Below are 21,255 nucleotides of genomic sequence, written 5' to 3'. Positions count from 1 at the left end.
TCATAAGTGGCGCAGCAGAAAGCGCTGGTAAACAAAACAAAAACAAACGAGTCGCGCTTCGGGAATAGGACGTTTTGCGATTTTTTTTCTCACGATTTTATCATTTGTATGTGCTAGTTTTGCTTTCAGAGTCATCGCGGGTGCTTCAATCATGGATCAACTTGATATACGCCAGCTTTCCTCGCTGCTCGGAAGCTGCGATGTAGATGAAGAGGATAGCGGCTACGTGAGCCGTAAGTGTGTGTCACTGCATACTGCATTTCCCAAGCTCATCCATGATCCAGTTCGGCTCTCTCGGTATTAGAGTTAATTGAATATTTGTTGTTTTGATTGCTAATTAAAGTTACTTCATTTTTCACATGAGATTTAGCGGTAAACGATCTGCCGCTCCCTCTTTTGCCTCTCCGCCACAGGATCTGGAGGCGCGCCGGACGCCAAGTCGGCCGCTCGTCTGGTGGTCAAATCGGGTGCCGAACTGCAGCCGGCGGCTCCCGCGGCGGCAGCGGAGGAGCGCGGCCGTCCGGCGCCGGAGTCGATCTGGGAGCCTGACGAGGTGACCGAGGGTGCCGAGCTGGACGATACGGACGATCCCCGGCCGCAGCCCGAGTACGAGATCAACTTCCGACAGGAGGTCGGAGCCGAGGACGTTTTCCTGCAGGTGGGTAGGGAGAGCCGAGAGGTCAGGGGAGGAAGTGGGAGGCGAGACGCGTTGGGAGGTCTTTAGGCAGGTGGGAGAGAGTCGGGATGTGAAGAATCCGCACAGATTGGGAGGGACAGGTGACGGGACATTTGAGCCGGGAGGTGCCAGCACAGGCAGTCGGGGCGTCGGCCGTCGGGTACCTACCGGAGAACGATGCCCAGTGGGAACCAGTGCAACTGCACGTTGTTTCACTCTCGCCTCGCGTTGTTTCGCTGACCCTAACTCCCGAATCCCGCCATCACCACACAACACCACTCCGTCTAACCCTCCCCTCCCCCTCCACATGCATTCCCGTCTCTTTCAGATGGGTAACAAGACCCCGGCGACGGCCAGCTGCGGCCTACTGGTAGTCCGCGTCAAACTCCCCGGCGAGACGGCCACCTCGGCCGTGGTGGACGTCCAGCAGCGCCATCTGGATGTTCGAGGCGCAGTCTGGAGGCTCAGCCTCTTCCTGCCGCATCCGGTACGCGAGACGGCCGCTCGAGCGGTCTGGCACCCCAGTGAGGAGACGCTGGAGATGGTGCTGCCGGTTAGTAGGGAACTGGACGCGCTGAACTTCTGAGCGGAGTGGACGGTGGATAGACAAGACGCTCATGAGGGTAGAATCATAGCAAAATGACAGTAGATTGACGGAGTGCGAGGATTGGATCTTGAGTGTAAACGAGTTTTTCTAGTCATGTCATATCGTAATAAACCATTAGCGTTCGATCCACTGCCACTTCACTTTGCGAGACTACCATCGGTATAAGTTGGATAAATGCATGAACATGTAAAATAAACAAACATTGCCACACGTGTTTGAGTGTGTTGTATTGAGTCCAGATCATAGTCACGTCGACAATCCAATGTACAGACTTGTCTGCTAAAAACAACAACAATTCGGCAACAGATCGTTCTATGCACAATTCAATTCACGCACTATTGCAAAAAACGGACGGCCACCAGTTCACACTCACAAAGTACGCACTAGTCGGCCATAGCCTTGGTATTGGTACGCCGTACGGGCATGGAAGGGTCGGGAAAAATTACGTTATAAATTACACACCATCATTCTTCGAGTACCTATCTTTTGGCGTATCCCTTACTGCGTAAAGCAATAAATTAGTCCTTGGCTGCTTATCGTTGAACTATCATACGGTCACAAAATCGTGCCTTGCTAACGGAAAAATATCCCAATCTGGGATAATAAAACACTCCGGTGGGTAGGCAACGAAGTTACGGGAACACAGCATCAAGCAGCCCAACATCCATCCACACGAAAATGTGAGTCTGAGCGGACTAACCAGAGACCCAACGAGAAACAATCCTTCTAAAACGGTTATACGGACTCGTCAGATTCGGCGCTTCAATAGTTTTTTAGCACAGTATCATCAGCACCAGTCGAAGATACAAGCTCTCCGTCTATGTTATAGGTAGATTTCGAATGTCTATGAGGTATATCGACACGTCATATTTCCAACATTCAATCGACCGAGCTTCGAAACGGCAAGATTGGGAAATATTGTGCGAACAAATGAACCAAAACCGTTTTGAGATTGAAGAACAAGATTGGTATCCTGATCAGCAAATGTCTCGGAAAATGCAGGTTATCGAGAAAGATAAAACGGTCGTTAGTATTTACAGCATCTCATGTTGTACCCCTCTCTCGCACACACCTAACCCACAGCGTACACACCACACACCACACACCTTCACTCAGCCACGCCACAGCCAAGTACTCCACCTCCCTCCCGCTTTACACACAGAAGTTAAACGGGAGCGTAAACCTTAGCGTGCCCTCCTAGTACGGTTTAACCGGGGTATACCTCAGCCTGGCCACCTCCCGACACGCCGACTCGATATCTGGGTACCGGTACTGGAAGCCCAGCTGGAGCGGCCGGCGAGGCAGCACGCGCTGGCCCTCTACCATCATCCTCGCGCGCGTCTCACCAAAGGCGAGCCGCACGGCGGCGGCCGGTAGGGGGATCACGGCTGGACGGTGCAGCGCGCCCGCCAGCGCCGCTGAGAACTCGCCGTTTGTTACCGGCTGTGGAGCCACGCCGTTAAGAACGTCAGACACCTGGGGGTGGGTGAGGGAACTACAGTTAGCGGGGAAGGTGGCGGGCAGAAAAAGGGGATTGGGACGGGGTAGAATGGTCATTGGTCACAAATACACGGGCATGCAACGTGCATGCTGTGGATACGATCGCGAATACGTGACTAAAATTAAGTTTAGGAACTCAAATGCAAATACTGCATACGCATAGCATCGCACTGCAACGCTCTAGAACGTTCATACGGTGAAATAGTCCAATCCAAAAGATGACATAACCATTTTCATCTCTGCTGCTACTCCAGCAATTTGAATGTGATGCATTTAGCAGTTAAAAATGTATCACCTCCATTCTCCGCGATCTGACCTCGGGGTTCTCGATGGCGAAGATGAACAGACTGACGATGTCGTCGATATGGATCCAGGGGAAGAACTGCCGCCCGGATCCGATCGGCCCGCCGAGACCCAAGTAGAACGGCATGAAGATCTGCTGGATCATTCCGCCGTGCCGGCCTAGCACAACGCCTAGCGAAAACCGGGGAACGGTTGGTAAAATGGGATAAGACGGTAATTAAAAGGGACGCAATTTGCTTTCACAACTTACGGACTTGGCACCGAATCAATCATTTTCTAAGCATACCTGATATAGAATAATCCAACCTAAACGATTCTGACCACGCGACTCGTCTCACGCCTGCGTCGATCTAACCGGGTAGACCTACGAACTCCGCCTCCCCGAGTCTGACTGACCTGATCGGATGATGACGCTACGCACGCCGGCGTCCTCCACGCCTCGGGCAGCCTCCTCCCAGGCCGTGCAGAGCCGGCCCATGTAGTCGGCCTCTCCCCCTGCGCTCTCCTCCGTGTACTCGGCAGTCTCGCTCGGCTCGTAAAAACCTGAAACGTCGGGACGACGCGTAGATGCATTCATAAAGATTCTTTCCAAGATTCATAAAGCACACGTCTTTGGCATTCATGAATCATGGAAAATGTCGTTGAGAAACAGCAAGACGTTCAATGTCGGATAAAATCACTTACAAGCTTGCAACTAAAAATACGACACTATTTCGCGATAAATTGTGCATCTATCCACAAGACCACTTAAAAACAGCCACCCCGTAATCGGCAGTGCAAACACGATCTCAGCTACCGTCTCTCCCCATCCCATCCCTCGTCCAACTGACCTACGCCGGAGATGGAGACGAACACGTTCGGTTTGACCGGCGCCGCGCTGATCACCTCCGCGAGCGAGCGGGTCGAGTTGACGCGCGACGCCCACACGTTCTGTCGGAAGCCGGGCGTCCAGCGGCGCAGTGGGTCGAGCACGTTCTGACCACTCAGACCTACCACGGCCGTGGTGTTCTTGGGCAGGCCCGACTGGCTCAGCTCGCTCTGTGGGTTATGATGGGTAAGAAAGTTTCTTCATGCATAATTTGTCATCCACCCCAACACATTATGAGTTCCACCACTCCTCTAAACACTTCTCTTCCACACTCACTGACTGTGTGTCACCAAAGACCCATTCCAATGTCAGAGACTACAACCCATTCAGGTCCCTCAGAGCACACTCCACTTTGACCTTTTGGCAGCTCAGGTCGGTGCACCTGCCCTCACTCACCCAAGTCATCCTGTAAGGGCCAGGCTTCCTGGAGACAATCATTACATCATAGCCTCTCTTCCTGAGCTGAGCAGTCAGCGAGGTGCCAATGAACCCGCTGCCACCTCCGACCAGAACAGTCCCCAGCCGTGACTGTGACATTGCGCCTGAAACAAACAAGGCATTTAAGTCAAGCCTCATGGTCACATTGAACATAACAAATTGACATTTTAACAAGCATGCGATTTCACATAAAAGGAAATGAATAGGTACAACACTGCATTTGACTGAATTGCACCCCACAGTTCACACATCAGAACTTAGGCAGGAACTTCAATTGAACGTACAAAGCAAGATGAAGAAGGCGCTTGCACCCTTAAAATAAAAACGTCCTTTCTATTTCACCTACAGGATGTATTTGATATAAATCACAACCCTCTTTATGATAATTTATTATATAACACAGCTTCATCCACTTTGTATTGTTTTTATTGTGCTGTGGTATGTTCGGTTCGGATTTTGTAGGGACTTATTTCAAAGAAAAGTAGCGACTTTATTGAAAGTCTCTAAATAAAAAAATCACAGTTTAGTGCAAGAAGTCGTCAAACTTAATAGGTAGGAATGCTTCTTTATGCCTTTATGCCTACTTTATGTCACAGAAACCTTTGTGCATATGCTACATAAGTTGTAACGAAAACGTAGCGCTAATTTGCAGAGGCGTAACTGCTTGAGAAGTTATTGAAACATCCCAAGAAGTGCCGAGAATCTTTAGATAAATCGCGAAAAAGTTTCAATGACGAACTGAGACATTTGTGAATGCCGCAAAAGTTGCACACAAAAAAAAAACTTGACAAAAGATAATGGACGCCATTTAATTGCGTCCCAGAAAAGCTATTTCTGGCACCTAAAAGCTGACTCGCCCCAAAATTGGTCCTCAGCACCTATTTGGTGGATACCAGCACCAATGATGGAAAATGACCTTAAGTAGCTGTTTCTGGCACCTATTCATCGGTACGCCTTACTCTTTTTTTCTGAATCTGGCACCTAAATGCTGAGCGTAGCACCAATCTAGTAGAAAAATGAACTACTGGCTGGTAGAATCATGTTGTTCTGGTATAATGACCCCTGGTCTAGCCTAAAGGTTGCCAGTGCAGCTACACTCTAAGACAGCCCCGTAGTGATCTCAGCATTGTATATGACGTTTAAGTAAGCAAATAATATTGATTTGTTTGAAAAAAACAATGTCATTTAAATATTTAAAAGTATTTATTTGTAATGCTTAAACGGAAACATTTTTGTGAGTAATTGTCTCGATTTTGACCATTAAAACGGGTATTGTATTTTTGACGTCATCAAATAACTCCAAAAAAAGAAATGTAATGTTTTCATTCCGTTCAAGGCCGCTGAAGAAACGCGGGATCTTGCGTGGGACATTGTCCGTTGTTTGCCGCGCAGAGTTGTGCCGTGGTTGTGCCTTTTTCATCCGTTTCTTACTTATGTCATATGTGCATGCATGAAGCTTTGATTTTGTTTTTGGTTATTGTGTGGCCGGTCAGTCAAACGCCCCTGTAGAAACCGGATGCTGCGTTTGATCGAGATGGAGTCAGACGATGATTGCAGAAAGCTAATAATATTGAAAAGAGGGCTGGTTGCGTGGCATGTCTGTTCAGAGTTGACATTTTGCTTTACTCCAGTAGGTATATGACCTGAGAGCCTGGCTGGAAGTGACGGATCCAAACTTTTCAGGTTAAAATGGCTGAGGGTGCAATAATCTCTAGTCTCTAAATAGCGGGCTGGTATAGGAGCGTCTTGCTATGCTGCACCATAGCTGGCTAGTGATTCTCTTTTGGCTAGAAATGGCATTAATCATTATCTCCACTGGCGAAAATTGCACTTGACATCACCGAATGCAACGTTCATGTTGTTAGGATACATAAAATCAGGAAGATTACGCGAATTAGGTAGGCAAACGTGGAATAAAATAGGTGCTGGATGTTTTGGTTTTGGTGCTGAATCAGCAAACAGCAAATACGGAGTTCAACTAGACGATCTGGCAACTTTAGGCTGTGTGGAAGCAATTAGGTGCCAGATTCAGATATTAGGGTCGAATAAGCATTTTGGGGCTGATCAGCAATTAGGTGCCAGAAACAGCTTTTTAGGGACCAGAAACAAATATTCCCCAAAGATAATTAAATAGATAATTGTGGAATATTTCGAATATTTCAACAGTAAGGCAGACATTTGATATATTTTTCATATAATATATATATGTAACAGGTGAGTTAAACAGGTGAGTTAACATAATGTTGGAGATACCATTTGTAATGTTTAGGTATTTAATTGTCCCAATCATTTGAAATTCTTTCATTTTCATGAAAGTATGATATTGATGAATTCCTACCTATGTTGATGTAGGTACTTGGATAGAAAAAAGATTATGGTTAACAGTACCTACTTGAGCATAGATAAGTGACCTACCTCCCGACTGGAAAAAATGCCTCCACTACGCTGAAGTTCTCGGTGGAGGTGATGCGCCGAAATTTTGGCGCAAGGGTTTATGCGCTGAAATTATTTTACCAAGCCATGCTTCATGCGCCGAAAATTTTCAAGGCTTACTGATGGCTGCAGGCTGTAGCCACGCACTTTTCGTCGAGGGGGGGGGGGCTGGCGTGTGTGTGTGACTGTCTTCCAGTGACTACTGTCTACAGACGGTTGTTGGCACGGTCGACGGGATCGGGCAGACAAAAGACATCAGCAGGCCATGCGAGACCGAGCACCAGGGTTCGCTATCACAAAATCTCCTGACTCACAAACTCACTGGCTGGCATGTTCCATAACGTAACCTTTATTTTGTTGCCCGGCTCTGATCAGCAGTAGTGCCCAGCCGGTGACTGACGCCTGACGGGGCGGACGGGGCCTTCAACAGGCGTGGTGCAAGCACGGCCGATGGGATTGGGCAGATACCAGGCCACGCGGGACCTATTGCCAGCGTCCGCTCACAAACCACACGCCGGAAATACAGGAATCACAACGGTCAATACGCACACGATAGCATACGTTATCTGAACTAGGGGATCCGACAATCCATAACCTCACTCTGGATCGTTGAACTGTTCCCGCCGTGGGAGAGTCGCAATCAGGTTCATTGAACATGACTTAAATACCCTGAGACGAACACGAGACAAGATAAGTGATATTTAAGATGTTTAACTCCCGAAGACATTTAGCCCTCGCCGGCCGAGGGGGGGTTGGTGCCACCCCCCGGCAGGGTTGTGCTTGACTCATGAGTCGAGTCAGAGATTTGACTCAACTCTGACTCAAATGAGTCAGGTTTGAGTCGAATCGGATAAAATGTTGAGCTGTTGAGTTGAGTCAGAGTTGAGTCAGACACAAATATTAAGGTGTTGAGTTGAGTCAGAGTCGAGTCAGTAAAATAACTCTTTTGACATTGAGTTGAGTCAAAAACATTTAGGAACATGAGTCAGCTGACTCATCTTTGTAGAAACAATATATATAAGCTTTTCATTCTCCCCCCGCTTAACAACTTAGGCCTGGAGCTGCTGCCGGATTTTTTTCAACTCCCCCCCGCTCAACAACTTTTTTGTCTGAGTCAATTTTGAGTCAACACACTTGACTCAACAAAAATGTGAGTCAAGTTTGAGTCAACTCATATTTTCATTGAGCCACTTGAGTCATGAGTCGAGTCAAGGGAAAAAAATCAGCTCCTTGTTTGAGTCAGAGTTGAGTCAGGGCTTTCTGAAGTTTAGTGATGAGTATAGTGTCCTGGGTGTGTAATTCCGTCGAACGGTCCGGGCCACGACACGCCACGATTTGTCCAAGATGGAGACTGTTTATTTCGATAGTGGCGGACAGCAAACGACACAATAGAGAAACGAGTACTCGGTACTCAGTACGACGGTACCCATAGGCTACGGTCACTACATCCGCCACCTCAATAAAGTTGAACATAATTGACACCGGATGATACACCAAATAGACACGACACAGCTTATACTCGAAGCTGTTAAACTAATACAGAAACGCGGTTAGAGCCAATAACTGAAACGAAACAATCAGACACTGTGGTTCTGAAAATACAATCAGCGCAGCCTCACAGGCACGAACCGACGGCGACCGAACGACGATCTCGGCAGCTCGTGTTCAGCCAGATCAGAGTCAGGCACGGCACGGTCCGCGCTACCAGCGTCGGCGGTGGCTGGCTGTGATCGCGAGGGCGTTGTTCGTCCTGTAGATGGCGGTGCTGTCTCCGGCGGTGGCGCTGGCGGCTGGTCCCGCAGTAGAGTCGGTGACCGCTGAGTCGGCGGCTGAGACAGCAGCGGAGTGACGGGTCCGGCTGTGCCTGACGGCGGTGTGGCAGGTCCGGTTCCATCCTGGCTGCCACTAGGCACGCTAGCCAGGTGAGCCGCGTTCCTTCTGGTGCCGTCAGCCAGCAGGTAGGTTGCTGGGCCGAGGCCCACTGGCGGATCCTGGGGGGGGTCCACGGGGTCATGACCCCCCCCAAAAGGTCTGAGAGGGTCATTTGACCCCCCCCAAAAGCCGAAGACCTAAATGCGCTATAGACGCCGTCTTGCATGCTCAAAATCACCTGTCAAACACTTCTGAGCTAATACTTTTGTTTTTCTGGATCGTGTTGCGTGAAAAGGCGTATTGAAGACCAGAATCTTACTCGTTTTTGTCTCAACCGTGCGAGCACCAGGGGATGATCCAGGAAAACTCCAAGGGGATGGTCATGAATTTAATTCGTGGTGCCCCTACCTATACGCAAAATTAAAAACTCAACGGATTTCGGTCACTTAATTTTGGTGATGTCCTATTTTCATTTTTTATTTTGTTTGTTTTATTTTTAGTGCCCCTGGGCCCTGGCAGGTCAAAATCACGTCTGAGGCGAAAGAAATTCACGGGAATCCCAAAAATCACGTCAGGACATTCAGGGCCCTCTGACCAGCCTGACAGCTAGGGCCCTTCTTACTTCCTGGGGCCTCCAGTGAATAACCGCTAGTGTCTGTGTCTGACCGCTAGGGCCCCTCTGACTCCTCAGTAGGTAGGAGGCCCTCTGTAGAGGAGGTCCTCTGTAGAAAGGAGGCCCTCAGTAGAGAGGAGGCCCCCTGTAGAGAGGAGACCCCTTTAAAGAGGAGGCCCTCTGTAGAGAGGAGACCTGCTGTAGAGAGAAGGCTCTATGTAGAGAGGAGGCCCTGTGTAGAGAGGAGGCCCTCTGTGGAAAGGAGACCGCCTGAATGCAGAAGGCCCTCTGAAGAGTGGAGACCCGCTGTAGAGAAGAGGCCCTCTGAAGAAAGGAGGCCCTCTGTAGAGAAGAGGCCCTCTGAAGAGAGGAGGCCCTTTGCAGAGATGAGGTCCTCTGGCTCTTTGAAGAGAGGAGGCCCTCTGTAAAGGAGGCCCTCTTAAAGGGAGAGACCCTCAGTAGAGAGGAAGCCCTCTGTAGAGAGGAGGCCCTGTAGCTTCTGTAGTTAAGAGGCCCTGTGAAAAGAGGAGGCCCGCAGTAGAGATCGGTGGTCCTCTGTAGAGAGGAGGCCCCCTCTGTGTTTTGACAAATGTTTTTGCAAATTTTTCGCGGCGCTTCGCGCCGCCGATTTATGTACATACGTACAGGTCAATACGAAATCTTGACTGTAATTACATAAACCAACCGTGTCAAATTGAATCAGAATTCATATGTGTGCTGTAAAGGAACTCCGGCTTGTACTGCAATGCTAAAAGGGTGGTAAAATTTGTGTTTTGGAGCTGTGTTTCGACACATTCTTTTGCAAATTTTCTCGGCGCTTCGCGCCGCCGATTTATACACCAATCAATAAGAGAGAAATAACAGTGACTGTAATAACACCAACCGTGTCAAATTGAATCGGAATTCATATGTGTACTGTGAAGGAACTCCGGCTTGTACTAGCATGCTAAAAAGGTTGTAATATTTGTGTTTTAGAGCTGTGTTTTGACAACTTTTTTTTGCAAATTTTTGCGGCGCTTCGCGCCGCCGATTCATACACAGGTCAATAAGAGAGATCGTGACTGTATGCTACTATTTACTAATGCATTAGGCTAAAAGTGAGGTAACTATATCTACTTCTGGGTTTTTAAGTCGGTCGACCCACCTCCCCCCCCCCCAGTAAAAAATCCGTGGCGACGCTCCTATATAGGTGGGTTTCACTAACTAAAACTACTGAGCCGAGTGACTTACGATAAAACTTCATCTTATAAACGACGAAGATCAAATGTCATTTTTTGATCTCGACATACTCGCTCCCTACCCCCCCCCCCCGGTCGTCAGAATTCATTCACCAGACCTGGTATGTCGGCCGACTGGTGACCCCCCCCAAAACGACCCCCTAGATCCGCCCTTGGGCCGAGCTGCTGGGTGACTGGGACTGGAGCCGAGAATCGACTTTGATCCTTCGGGACGTGTCCTGGCTTCTTCACACGGACCAGGTCCCCCGGCCGCAGACCAGGCCGCTTCACACCTTTACGTGCGGCGTAGTTCCGTTTGTTTCGGCGCTGTTGTTTGGCGACACGGTCGGAAATCCTCTTGTCATGTGCTGCTTCCTCTACGACTGGTAGATTCAGACGCATCCGGCGTCCATGCAGCAGTACTGACGGCGCCTCACCGGTGCTACAGTGGGGGGTCGTCCGATACAGCGCGAGTCGCTGTGTGACGTGGTTGGAGAAGGAGTCTGCTGTCCTGAGCCTCAACTGGGCGGCTTCCTGCAGCCAGCTCTTGACTTCTCGATTTAGCCGCTCGACTGCAGCGTTGCCACGCGGCCAGTAGAGTGATGACCGGTGGTGCGTGATGCCGCGACGCTGCAGGTACGTGCGGAACTTCTCACTTGAGAACTGTGGACCGTTGTCACTGATGATTTCATCGCAGAAACCTTCTCGAGCCCAGAGAGCGCTGAGCATCCTGATGATGTCATCAGTTTCGACTGTGGATGTCAGAGCTATCTCTGGCCACTTGCTGTAGTAATCGGTAACGACGATCGCGAACCGTGCGGCAGGAGGCGCTGCGGAGATGGGTCCCACGATGTCAATACCGAGCTTGGACCATGGTCGGTCAGGCAGCTGGACGGGCTGTAGTGGTGCTGGTCGCGCCTGCTGGGCGAGCACCGAGTCCTTTGAACAGCACACGTGGCAGTTCTTCACGAGAGCGGCAGCAGCAGTCGCCATGCCGGGCCACCACACCAGGTCTCTCAGGAGTTGTTTCGACCGGACAACGCCTTGGTGACCGGCGTGTGCCAGCTCCAGGTACCTGCTGCGCAGCGTCTCGGGGACGACGACCCGTTCAGGTCCGCGCATGACGATGCCATCTTCTCTGCACTGGAGTTCGTGGCGCACGGCGAAGTAATCGCGAAGGTCCGGCGCGCACTTGCGAGCCATGTCGGGCCAGCCGAAGCGGATTGTAGAACGCAGCTTCTCCATCACCGGGTCGGCGGCTGAGGCGGCTCGGATGTCCTCCTCCGTGAGGACGTCGGCAGCGGCATCAGTGACGAGTGCGACGACATCGTCACTGTCAGTCTCAGCGGCAGTGGTGTCTGGGAGCGGTAGTCGCGAGAGAGTGTCCGCGACCGGGATACTGTGGCCAGGCTTGTACTGGACGGTATAAGAGTACGACATCAGTCGTGACTGCCATCTGGCGATCCGAGCTCCTGCGCGGTTGGCTGACTGAGGCGACAGCAGCGTTGTCAGCGCGGAGTGGTCGGTTCGTAGGGTGAAGTGGCGGCCCCAGAGGTAGATCCGCCAGTGCTCATTCACAGCACTCAGCGCTTCTTTCTCGGAGACTGAGTACTTCGCTTCAGCATCTGTGAAGGAACGTGACCAGTAGGCCACTGGGCGCTCCTGTCCGTCCGCCTGGATCTGAGTCAGGACAGCGCCTGCACCACGGTCACTGGCGTCCGTGGTGACGATGGTGTCCAGTGCCGGCGAGAACGGCATCATCACCGGACTGGAGGAGATCAGGCTCTTGACGCTGTTGAAGGCGTGTTCCGCGGCTGGGCCCCACTCGAAGGGGACGTCCTTCTTCAACATCACAGTCAGCGGCTGGACCACCGTGGAGTAGGCGGGGATGAACCTGCTGAACCAGGCGGTGGTGCCGATGAAGCTCCGTAGCTCCTTGAGGTCGGTGGGGTGTGGTGCATCCACCACAGCCCTGATTGCTGACTGCAGAGGTGCGACTCCGTGCTTCGTCAGGCGGTGACCACAGAAGTCGACCTCAGGCTGGGAGAAGACGGACTTCTGCATGTTCACTGTGATGCGAGCTGCGCGAAGCCGGGCCAGGACGGCATGCAGGCGGCGTCGTGCTCGGACTGAGTGCGCCCGGACACCAAGATGTCGTCGAGGTAGTGACCACATCCTGCGATCCCGTCCAGGACTTGGTCCAGGAGCTTCTGGAACGCAGAGCCAGAACTGACGAGACCCATGGGAACTCGTTTCCAGCGGAAGAGGCCGTCCATGGTGAGGAATGCAGTGATGTCTCGGGAATCTTCATGCAGGCAGAGTTGGAAGTACGCGGACTTCAGGTCTATCCTGCTGTAGACGGTGCCTCGTAGGTTCCGCTCCAGGTCATCTATGGTGGGAAGTGGATGTACCTCCGCGATGATCTGAGAGTTCGGCCATCGAAGATCAGTGCAGATGCGAAGTTTGCCATCCTTCTTGCGAGTGACAGCCAGTGGGCTGACCCACTGAGACGCGTCTGCTCGTTCGATGACGTCAGCTCGGAGAAGTCGATTGAGTTCAGCTGACACCTCCTCCCGGACTGAGAGAGGCAGACGACGAAGCTTGAACGCTTTAGGCACAGCGTCAGGCTTCAGCTGGATCCTGTGAGCGTATCCGTCGATAGCTGGGAGATGAAGTTGCTCCTCTGACGCAGAGGTCTGCTCATCCAGATCGAAGATGGTGTGCGAAGCTGGGTGCAGAGTTAATCCCAGGGCACTCAGCACATCCATACCCATGATGGCCTCCAGGCGGGGCGTGTCCACCAGGTAGAATGATGCGTTGACCTTGCGCTCGTTGTAGCTGATGATGGCAGGGAGGGTGCCATGAACTTGAATGGGGTTGTGGCCGAAACCGTACAGGTTAGCAGAAGTAGGCTCGTAGCTGACACCCTTGAACAGCTGCTTGGCACGCTGCAGGCTTAGAAGCGAACAGGTGGCACCTGTATCCACTTGAAGATGCACACCCTCACGTGTGATGTCACCGGCTGTGATGGTCACTGGACACGACAGCTTTGTTGACTTGCCCTGTTCACAAGCCAGAACGTGCAGTTCTCTGACAGCTTGTGGTCTGGAACGGCTGGACCCAGATCTGCCGCCACGAGGACCTGGTTTCTTGGGCTTTGAACCTCCACCCCTGGGTTCTGGGTTGTCGCGACTGCGACACCAGGCAGCGAAGTGTCCCTGGCGGTTGCAGATGTGGCAGACGATGTGCCTGGCTGGGCAGCTGGGATCACGGACAGGGTGATCGTGACGTCCACAGTTGGTGCACGGGGTGCTGACGGTCTGGGCAGGTTGCTGATGCCCTTTACGTGTCTCCACCTTTGCGACAGCGGGAACAGGTGGAGCGGCGACGACACCATGCTGAATAGTAGCGGCCTGCTGCAGAGCCTGCTCATGAGCCTCTGCCATGCCGAGCAGCTTCGGCAGTGTTAGGTCATGCTCCTGCAGAAGGCGCTGACGCAGAGCATTGTGAGGGGTCTTCTCCACAATTTGGTCCCTGATCAGCTCGTCCTCCATCGCTCCGAAGTTGCACTTCTTGGCAAGTCCATGCAGAACTGCAGCGTAGTCTGCCATAGACTCATGTGACTGTTGGCCTCTCTGCCGAAACTGGAACCGTTCTACGATGACGTTGGTCTTGGGTTCGTAGTGGTTGCGTAGTTGGCGAATGGTGACGTCATAGTCGTCCTCGTTCTCGTCCTTCACCAGCGTCGGCAAGTTTTCATAAACGCGATATGCCTCATCTCCGATTGCACAGAGTAGCAGTGCACGTCTCTGAGCCGCTGGTAGAGGGGTGTCGCCACTGCGAGCAATTAAGTAGTTCCCGAACCGCCGCTCCCACGTCGCCCACGGCGTTTGCGGCGCACCAGGGTGCGGCAGGAACGGCGCGGGGAGTGGCACTCCGCCGTCGAAGGCGCTCATTGCGTCGCCGAATGCAAGAAAACTGACGAAAATATAACACACGCGCTCGACATTACGTGAAAAGTTCGAAAAATATCCACTCGTCGCCACAATATAGTGTCCTGGGTGTGTAATTCCGTCGAACGGTCCGGGCCACGACACGCCACGATTTGTCCAAGATGGAGACTGTTTATTTCGATAGTGGCGGACAGCAAACGACACAATAGAGAAACGAGTACTCGGTACTCAGTACGACGGTACCCATAGGCTACGGTCACTACAATGAGTCGAGTCGGCAAATTTTTTTGAGTCGAGCACAACCCTGCCCCCCGGACGTTTTTTTCGCGATTTACGCCGAAGTACGCCGAAAATTTCGGCGCAAGCCGTCGATTTACGCCGAAGTACGCCGAAAATTTTCGGCGCAAACGCCCAACTACGCTCGAGTTCTCGACGAAAGCGTGCATTTTTTCCAGTCGGGACCTACCTATAAGCTACCCAACTCCTTCTTGAAGAATCTTGCCGAACAGTTCCGTCCATGTTCCCTATCAGTTATCACCAAGTCCAACATGTCTAACACCTTGTACAAAATCACCAAATCAGAATGAAATGAGGCACCCAGGCACACATTTGGAGGATAACTCAAATATTATAATATAGGTACATTCATGTGCAAAATCTGGCTGGTATTAGCTGCCACACTGTATGACCTGTTACAAAAACACAGGCTGTAACATACCCAGGCCAATCTGCAATCAGTCACTTCAATTTGATGATTGTAGGTGCAAAGGTTGAGTATGGGCTGAATGGGTACTGATAGGTATTAGGTAACCCATTTATCCCATTTGTTAGACAATACTAGTTACCTACTGCTGGCCACAGCCTTGGCAATGCCTTATGAACCTTTCCATAACTGAAGACTGGGCCCTGGGGAGTACCCACAGACTAGTGTGCTTTGCAGTTTATATGACTTATATCATGCAGGGCTATTGTGGCCTTCACAAGGCTGAAATGGACTATTTTGTGGATAAGGGTGGGGAACAACATCCAAATGAAAATTATTGTCTGCTCTCACTTAAAGTTTTCTAGAGCAACTTTATTTTTCCAACTTAACAAAGGCAGATTATCAATTGCTTGGATGGGCTGATGCAATACATTAGATGATTAATGAAGTCACACTTGTTTAAAGTCAAAAAAGCAATTGTTCATCACATCTTATTGTGAGCCCTCTCTATTTTTTCCCAGAATTCATCCCTTTTCCTGTCAAGTTGAGATAGACACCAAATGTAATTTTTATCTCAACAGTGACCACTGGCTAGCTGATACCTTACCAACCTATTCCAGCCTAATGACAGGACCATTCCTTTCATGATAATATCATGATGGTGAGATAACCTAACATGGAGGTAGCCTGTACAGTGTACAGTACCCTACCTTCACAGGACGCCTTATGCCCTATAAACATTTTTTCTACCCACAGAGCTGTGGCCAGTTGGCCGGGGTCGCCGCCATGCCGCACACGTCTGCCCCGCGGCCGCACTCGACCGGCTCCCCGGGTCACAGCCACGGCCACAGTCACGGCCATTTCGCCGCGGCGCGACAGAGCGCCCTCAGCGAGTGTTCGCCCCGCCACAGCCACCACGAATGGCAGGCCAAGGAGGTATGTACAGGCTGGCCACTGGGTACATGGCCGATGACGGACGGGCTGAATGTTTGGTGACTGGGGGGGGGGGGAGGGAAGGGGAGGGGAGGGGAGGGACAGTATATGTACGATACTTGAGACAATTCGTGATGGTGAGCGGTTGGATGCGAATATGTTTGGTCTTATTCGTTTAGCCAATCGCAGATTTAACGTGGTAGTCGCACCTTTCCCGTTCATATACTGTCTCATTTCGACGACGGCGGTTCCCGGCTCTTGTGAGTACTCTGACCTACAGTGTAGGTACTTAGGTATTGCTACAGTGCTGACCTGCCACAACTGTGTTAGAGCGCTGCCCGGGGGCATCGATGACCTCTGAAGCCCGGGCGCCCTAAAACCACAAAGCACCCCTTCTATGAGTGCACTGTCCGGCTCTCCTGTGTTGGAGTGCTGACCGCGCCGATGTTCTCGCAGGAGCTGCGCACCCAGGAGCTGGAGGAGGCCAAGGCGCGCGCCTCGCAGATGGAGAAGACGATGCGCTGGTGGTCCGACTGCACCGCCAACTGGCGCGAAAAGTGGAGCAAGGTGGGTCCGGTGGCGGGAGAGGGCGAAAAGACCAACAAACCCTCAGACGTCTGGGCGTTCAGGGAGGTAGAATTCATGGGGAAGTGGTATTGCTTTACCTTGCAGTGAACTCAAATTTTTGTGTCTTGCAACTGCGTCTGGGCATTCAGGGAGGCATAATTCATGGGGAAGTGGTATCGCCTGATCTTGCAATGAATGTAGCAACTTTTGTGTCTGTTCTCACCTGAATGTTTCTGCTTTGTATACAAACCAAAACGACTTAAAGTTGAAGCGCATTCGTTCCTGGTTCTTGTGCACGATGACGAACGCAGTACTTTTATATTCGCTAACCAGCCTACACTATACGACAGGTTCGCGCTGAGCGGAACAAGGCGCGCGAGGAGCTGCGCTCGGTCCGGCTCCGGCTGGAGACCGCTCTGAAGGAGACGGCCGCCGTCAAACGGGACCGACACGAGATCGAGGCTGAGAACGAGTCTCTAGCCGCCGAGCTGGGCCAGCTAAAACGCCTGCTGTCTCAGCGCTGTGAGTGTGGCGGTCCGCTGGCGGTCGGCGCGCCGCCGGACCCGCTCACGGAGCGAGCCGCCGCCGCGTTCGGCCTTCCCGAGTTCCGAGTCTCGGAGGCGGAGCGGGGAGCGATCCCCAAACAGCGCCCGCGCCCGGTGATGGAGCCGGAGTCGGTGTCAGCAGCGGCGGTGGTTCCGCCCGGGATGGTGGTAGGCGCGCCGGTGCTGACACCCACCCCGGTGGCAGTACAGACCCCGGTCCCTGCCGTCTCTCCTGCAGTGTCGCCCGCCGCCCCCGCCTCGCCCACGTCTCCAGTGGCCACGGTGGAGACGGCGTCCGTCCGACAGCGGGATGCGACCGATAAGGCGCTGCAGCTCGAGCGGGAGTGAGTAACACTTCCCACTTAAAACCCAGGTCCGAGGGAGGATGCTATCTTGATTTGTGGTAAATGATGCCCATGCTTGCGAATATAGTTATCAAAATATTGTTTGTCGCGAAGATATTTGAGGAAATAGCGATAAAATTACCATAACTAACACGCAATGCACATTTCTTACATTTCTCATTTCCGTTCCTCCCTGACGCCACTGTCTAATGCTAAAATCGTACTATGTTTCGTGTTCCACCGCATCTGTTATCTCCACATCACCCAGCTTTCTGCCTGTGTAGGTTTGTAGTTAGATGTTTTCGCATTAACCCTCCGCCCCTATGTCCTCAGCGAGAAAGCAGCCCTGCAGCGCACCGTCGAGTCTCTGCGTCAAGACGTATCAGACCTTCGCTCGCGACTGGACGACGTGCGCCTCTCGCGCCAGGAGACCCTCAAACAGCTGATGGAGCTGCGCGCGCAGCACGAGAACCAGCTGACCAGCATGCAGCTCGATCTGAGGGACGAGACGTCTAGCCGTGAGGTGAGTCAGTGGGGAGGTGATTGCGAGGAAAGTCGATCACAGGGGAAGGTGGGTGCAAGGAGAGGAAACCTGTAAACTCAAGGGAGTACGCAAATGGAACTGGAAGATTAGGTGGAAGCTACACACTGAGACACGCGTGATAAGTCCATAGATCAGCAACGCTCATTACCCTCTGTTTTCATTCATTGTCTGCTAGTTATATCTAGCCTTGCTGTTTTGTTGGCGTCTTTACTGATCACTGACCAGTCTGACCCTCCCCCTCCAGGTCCGTGATCTACAGCTGGCCGAGCTGCGTTCCGAACTTGAGCGTCTACAGGCCGAAAACGCCGCCGAATGGGAGCGCCGCGAGCGTCTGGAGACGGACAAAATCTCCGTGGAGCGCGACAACAAGAAGCTGCGGGCGCACATCGCCGATCTGGAGGAGCGACTGGAGAAGAGGAGTCGACAGCTGAGTCAGACGGCCGAGACGGAGAATAAACAGCTCCAGTCGGAGGTATGGGTGGGGGAGAGGCGGAGTGAGACTAGGGGAGAGGGGTCGGGGATGAAGAATGCACTAGGAGTGTGCTTGGCCAAGGGAATGGGATGCTGCCCTTCACTTTTGTGTTGTGGATAAATGGTCACTGGTATAATGGTCACTGGCTGAGTTGTCGCTGTTTAGAAGGGCAAGGGCTGTGAGAAATGAGACGGGAGAGAACGATAACGATTTTTTACGTCACTCTTAACCATATTTCCAAATCGTTCTGAAATGAAGACGATGCTCCTGCATTCACTCTCCCTGACTTTCTTCCCTCCCTCCTCACGTCGACAGGTATTCGAGAAGAGCCGTGAGCTCTCCGAGCTAAAACACGCGCACAGCAAGCTCAAGAAGGTGCTACAGGAGAAGACCACCGAGCTCTCCCACGCCATGCGGCGCGCCGAACAGTTCGAGGCCGAGGTGCGCCGACTGCGGGGCCGCGTGGACGAACTGAAGCGGGAGCTGGGCACGGTGGAGGATGAAGTCGATAGCAGCACGACCAACCAGCGGCGGCTGGTGCGCACCAATGAGGAGCTGCAGGAACAGGTGGAGAGCCTGTCCGTGCAGCTGCAGCACCTCCAGGCCAGGTGAGAGACAAGGAGACCTGGGGCAGGGTGAGGGGTGGCTTTGATGTAAGACGGGGGTGGGGGAAGGGAAAGGGCCGATCATGGTGGGAGGAATAGATAACAGTCCTTGGGGAGGATGAAGATGCTCCAAGGAGAAGAAGGCTGCAGCGGGAGGTTGATCTGGGGATGACATCGGAGTGGGGGATAAGCGGGAAGTCTTGGGAGGCTGGACGGGACTAGGCTGAATTTTATTGGATATTGGGAACTGATTTGATTGTCAGTCTTAATCCCAACGCTTGACACGATCGCAGCGCGCGCAGAGGCCTAAGACCCAGCTGAATCCCGAGAACTGACCTGTGACTGTCAGTCTAACGGCCGCTCTGTCCACCGTCAGGGCTCGTGCCGGCTCCTCCGCCATGCCGTCCATCAAGGATAAGATCCTCGTGGACGGCGAGACAGACGACGAGGAGCTCGGTGAGCTCTGAGATTTGAGCTCCATGAGCTGTGAGCTCTGACGAGTTGTTGGCGGCTCCGACCGGCCGACGAGGGTCGTCAGGCGTCACGTGCTCTACAAATAGACCACCTTTGCTACGGGATGTGCGGTCCGCACACTCACGGCCACCAGGTCTGTCTCTCTCTGTGTTGTTTTGTTGTTGGAGAGCCCGTCAGAGCTGTTGTTTGACGTGGCGACTACCTATACCGCCGTGGGTGCGGTGTTTTGTTCGCAGGTGTCGGGGCAAAGGCTTATTAGTCGGTGGGCGGCTGTGGAGAATTCTTAGCTGGGTAGGCGCGGTCGCGGAGGCAGCTATACTTAACGCTTATACTGACGTGCCACGGGATAATAGGGCAGCTCAGAGTGCCGGGTGACAATACAAGTGCTGGTCGTGAACGTACCTGTTAGTTGTGGCGTACTGTTGGAGGTGTCGAGACGACTCAGCAGTGGTGTAACGGTTAGCTAAGGTGTACCTGTGAGCCAAGCTAGCTAAGGTGTACCTATCAGCTGCAGTTTACGTCCTGTGGGCTATTTGCCGCAACCGTTTCGGTCGGTGATACGAAGGGCTTTTGTTTGATGTTTGGTGCGCGGCTCGCTGTCTCTGTGTTTGATGTTTGGTTGGTGAGATGATGGCTCTATGTTTGCTGTTCAGTGTGCGACTTGCTCTGTTTGCTGTTCGCTGTGCGGATGTTCGCTCGTTCACCAGCCACAAGTTGGACGGAAGTGTACAACTTTCCGTTGGTGCACAACTGCCTCGGCTGCTGCCGGTCTTTTCAACTGTTTTGCTATATTTATTTGGCAGTTGCCGTTATATTCCTCATGATTCTTTTTCCTTGCACGGTTGTTTAATATTGTCATGATTGGCTAAGCGCACTTAGACTTTGCTAGGGTCCGTTGAAGCACTGCGACATGATAAGGTTTTGAACGAGCTGAAAGGCAACTCGTGGCATTTTGCTTTGTCTTTGTATTTTGATAATTGTTTGCTAAGGTGCTGGTATAAGTTTGGGCGACTATGTGAGATTATTCATACTGCAAAGTTCATACAATCATTAGATAAACAATGTGGTGTTATTTTTTCACTAATGGATGCCATCCAGCGCTCTTTTTCAGAACGTTTCTGTACTTGTCACAGCGATTTTCGCTCGTCTCATGCATCACGCGTACCTATCTATTGTCATGCACAATATGGTGTTGTCTATTGGTTCGTGATACGTGTAGGGTCATCCGGTCATCCTAACAAAATAACTGTTCACCTGACCAACTTAATCCCTCAACCTGATCTATGATGGGTGGACCGCTCATGCTGCGTTTTCGTTCAACCGCAGCGTCCCGCCCCATTTCGCACAGCAGCTCCTGGCCTCTCGAGTGAGCCACTGATTGTTCTGGAATGTTCGTATCTGTATGCATTTATCTGCCACTCGAGCTGCGAATGGAAGGTTGGCACAGGCGCTGGTGGTCTCCCCAGACGTGGAGATCTGTTCAGATTGTTGTGATGGCAATACAAAACCCTTTATTCTCAGCGGATGTGTAGAGTTACTGCGTGAAGCTCGATCGAAGATGATTCGCTCATCGCTGGGTACAACACAG

The 21,255-nt window shown here is 52.0% G+C and overlaps 4 protein-coding genes across 7 annotated transcripts; 2 read left to right on the top strand and 2 right to left on the bottom strand.

Moving 5' to 3' along the window:
- The first annotated feature begins 19 nt into the window (after positions 1-19).
- Positions 20-1,497, top strand: LOC122388009 (dynein axonemal assembly factor 6-like). The gene is made up of 3 exons (XM_043378746.1): positions 20-233; positions 414-658; positions 1,005-1,497. The coding sequence occupies exons 1-3, from the start codon at positions 152-154 to the stop codon at positions 1,260-1,262; spliced, it is 585 nt and encodes a 194-aa protein (XP_043234681.1). The 5' UTR covers positions 20-151; the 3' UTR covers positions 1,263-1,497.
- LOC122388008 (epimerase family protein SDR39U1-like) lies at positions 1,492-8,178 on the bottom strand. 3 transcript variants are annotated; one of them, XM_043378743.1, is made up of 6 exons: positions 8,158-8,178; positions 4,351-4,496; positions 3,917-4,124; positions 3,483-3,629; positions 3,100-3,257; positions 1,492-2,759 (listed from the first exon to the last, which is right to left on the bottom strand). In XM_043378743.1, exons 2-6 carry the CDS (start codon positions 4,489-4,491, stop codon positions 2,481-2,483), a joined length of 933 nt encoding a protein of 310 aa, XP_043234678.1. In that variant the 5' UTR covers positions 4,492-4,496; positions 8,158-8,178; the 3' UTR covers positions 1,492-2,480. The 3 variants fall into 3 exon arrangements, with proteins under 3 accessions (XP_043234678.1, XP_043234680.1, XP_043234679.1); XM_043378745.1 differs by lacking the exon at positions 8,158-8,178 and adding an exon at positions 4,677-4,854; XM_043378744.1 differs by lacking the exon at positions 8,158-8,178 and adding an exon at positions 4,739-4,834.
- Positions 6,494-21,187, top strand: LOC122388007 (coiled-coil domain-containing protein 102A-like). 2 transcript variants are annotated; one of them, XM_043378741.1, is made up of 8 exons: positions 6,494-6,619; positions 15,940-16,119; positions 16,573-16,683; positions 17,034-17,572; positions 17,906-18,095; positions 18,361-18,588; positions 18,904-19,196; positions 19,570-21,187. In XM_043378741.1, exons 2-8 carry the CDS (start codon positions 15,970-15,972, stop codon positions 19,658-19,660), a joined length of 1,602 nt encoding a protein of 533 aa, XP_043234676.1. In that variant the 5' UTR covers positions 6,494-6,619; positions 15,940-15,969; the 3' UTR covers positions 19,661-21,187. The 2 variants fall into 2 exon arrangements, with proteins under 2 accessions (XP_043234676.1, XP_043234675.1); XM_043378740.1 differs by having other exon boundaries at positions 6,500-6,606.
- On the bottom strand, positions 12,594-14,081 carry LOC122387992 (uncharacterized protein K02A2.6-like). Its single transcript, XM_043378717.1, has one exon. The coding sequence runs from the start codon at positions 14,079-14,081 to the stop codon at positions 12,594-12,596; it is 1,488 nt and encodes a 495-aa protein (XP_043234652.1).
- Positions 21,188-21,255: the final 68 nt, after the last annotated feature.

This window comes from Amphibalanus amphitrite, unplaced genomic scaffold (assembly GCF_019059575.1).
Source record: "Amphibalanus amphitrite isolate SeventyFive unplaced genomic scaffold, NRLGWU_Aamphi_draft 000305F_arrow, whole genome shotgun sequence".
NCBI lineage: Eukaryota > Metazoa > Arthropoda > Thecostraca > Balanomorpha > Balanidae > Amphibalanus > Amphibalanus amphitrite.
This window is presented reverse-complemented; position numbering and strand designations above follow the sequence as displayed.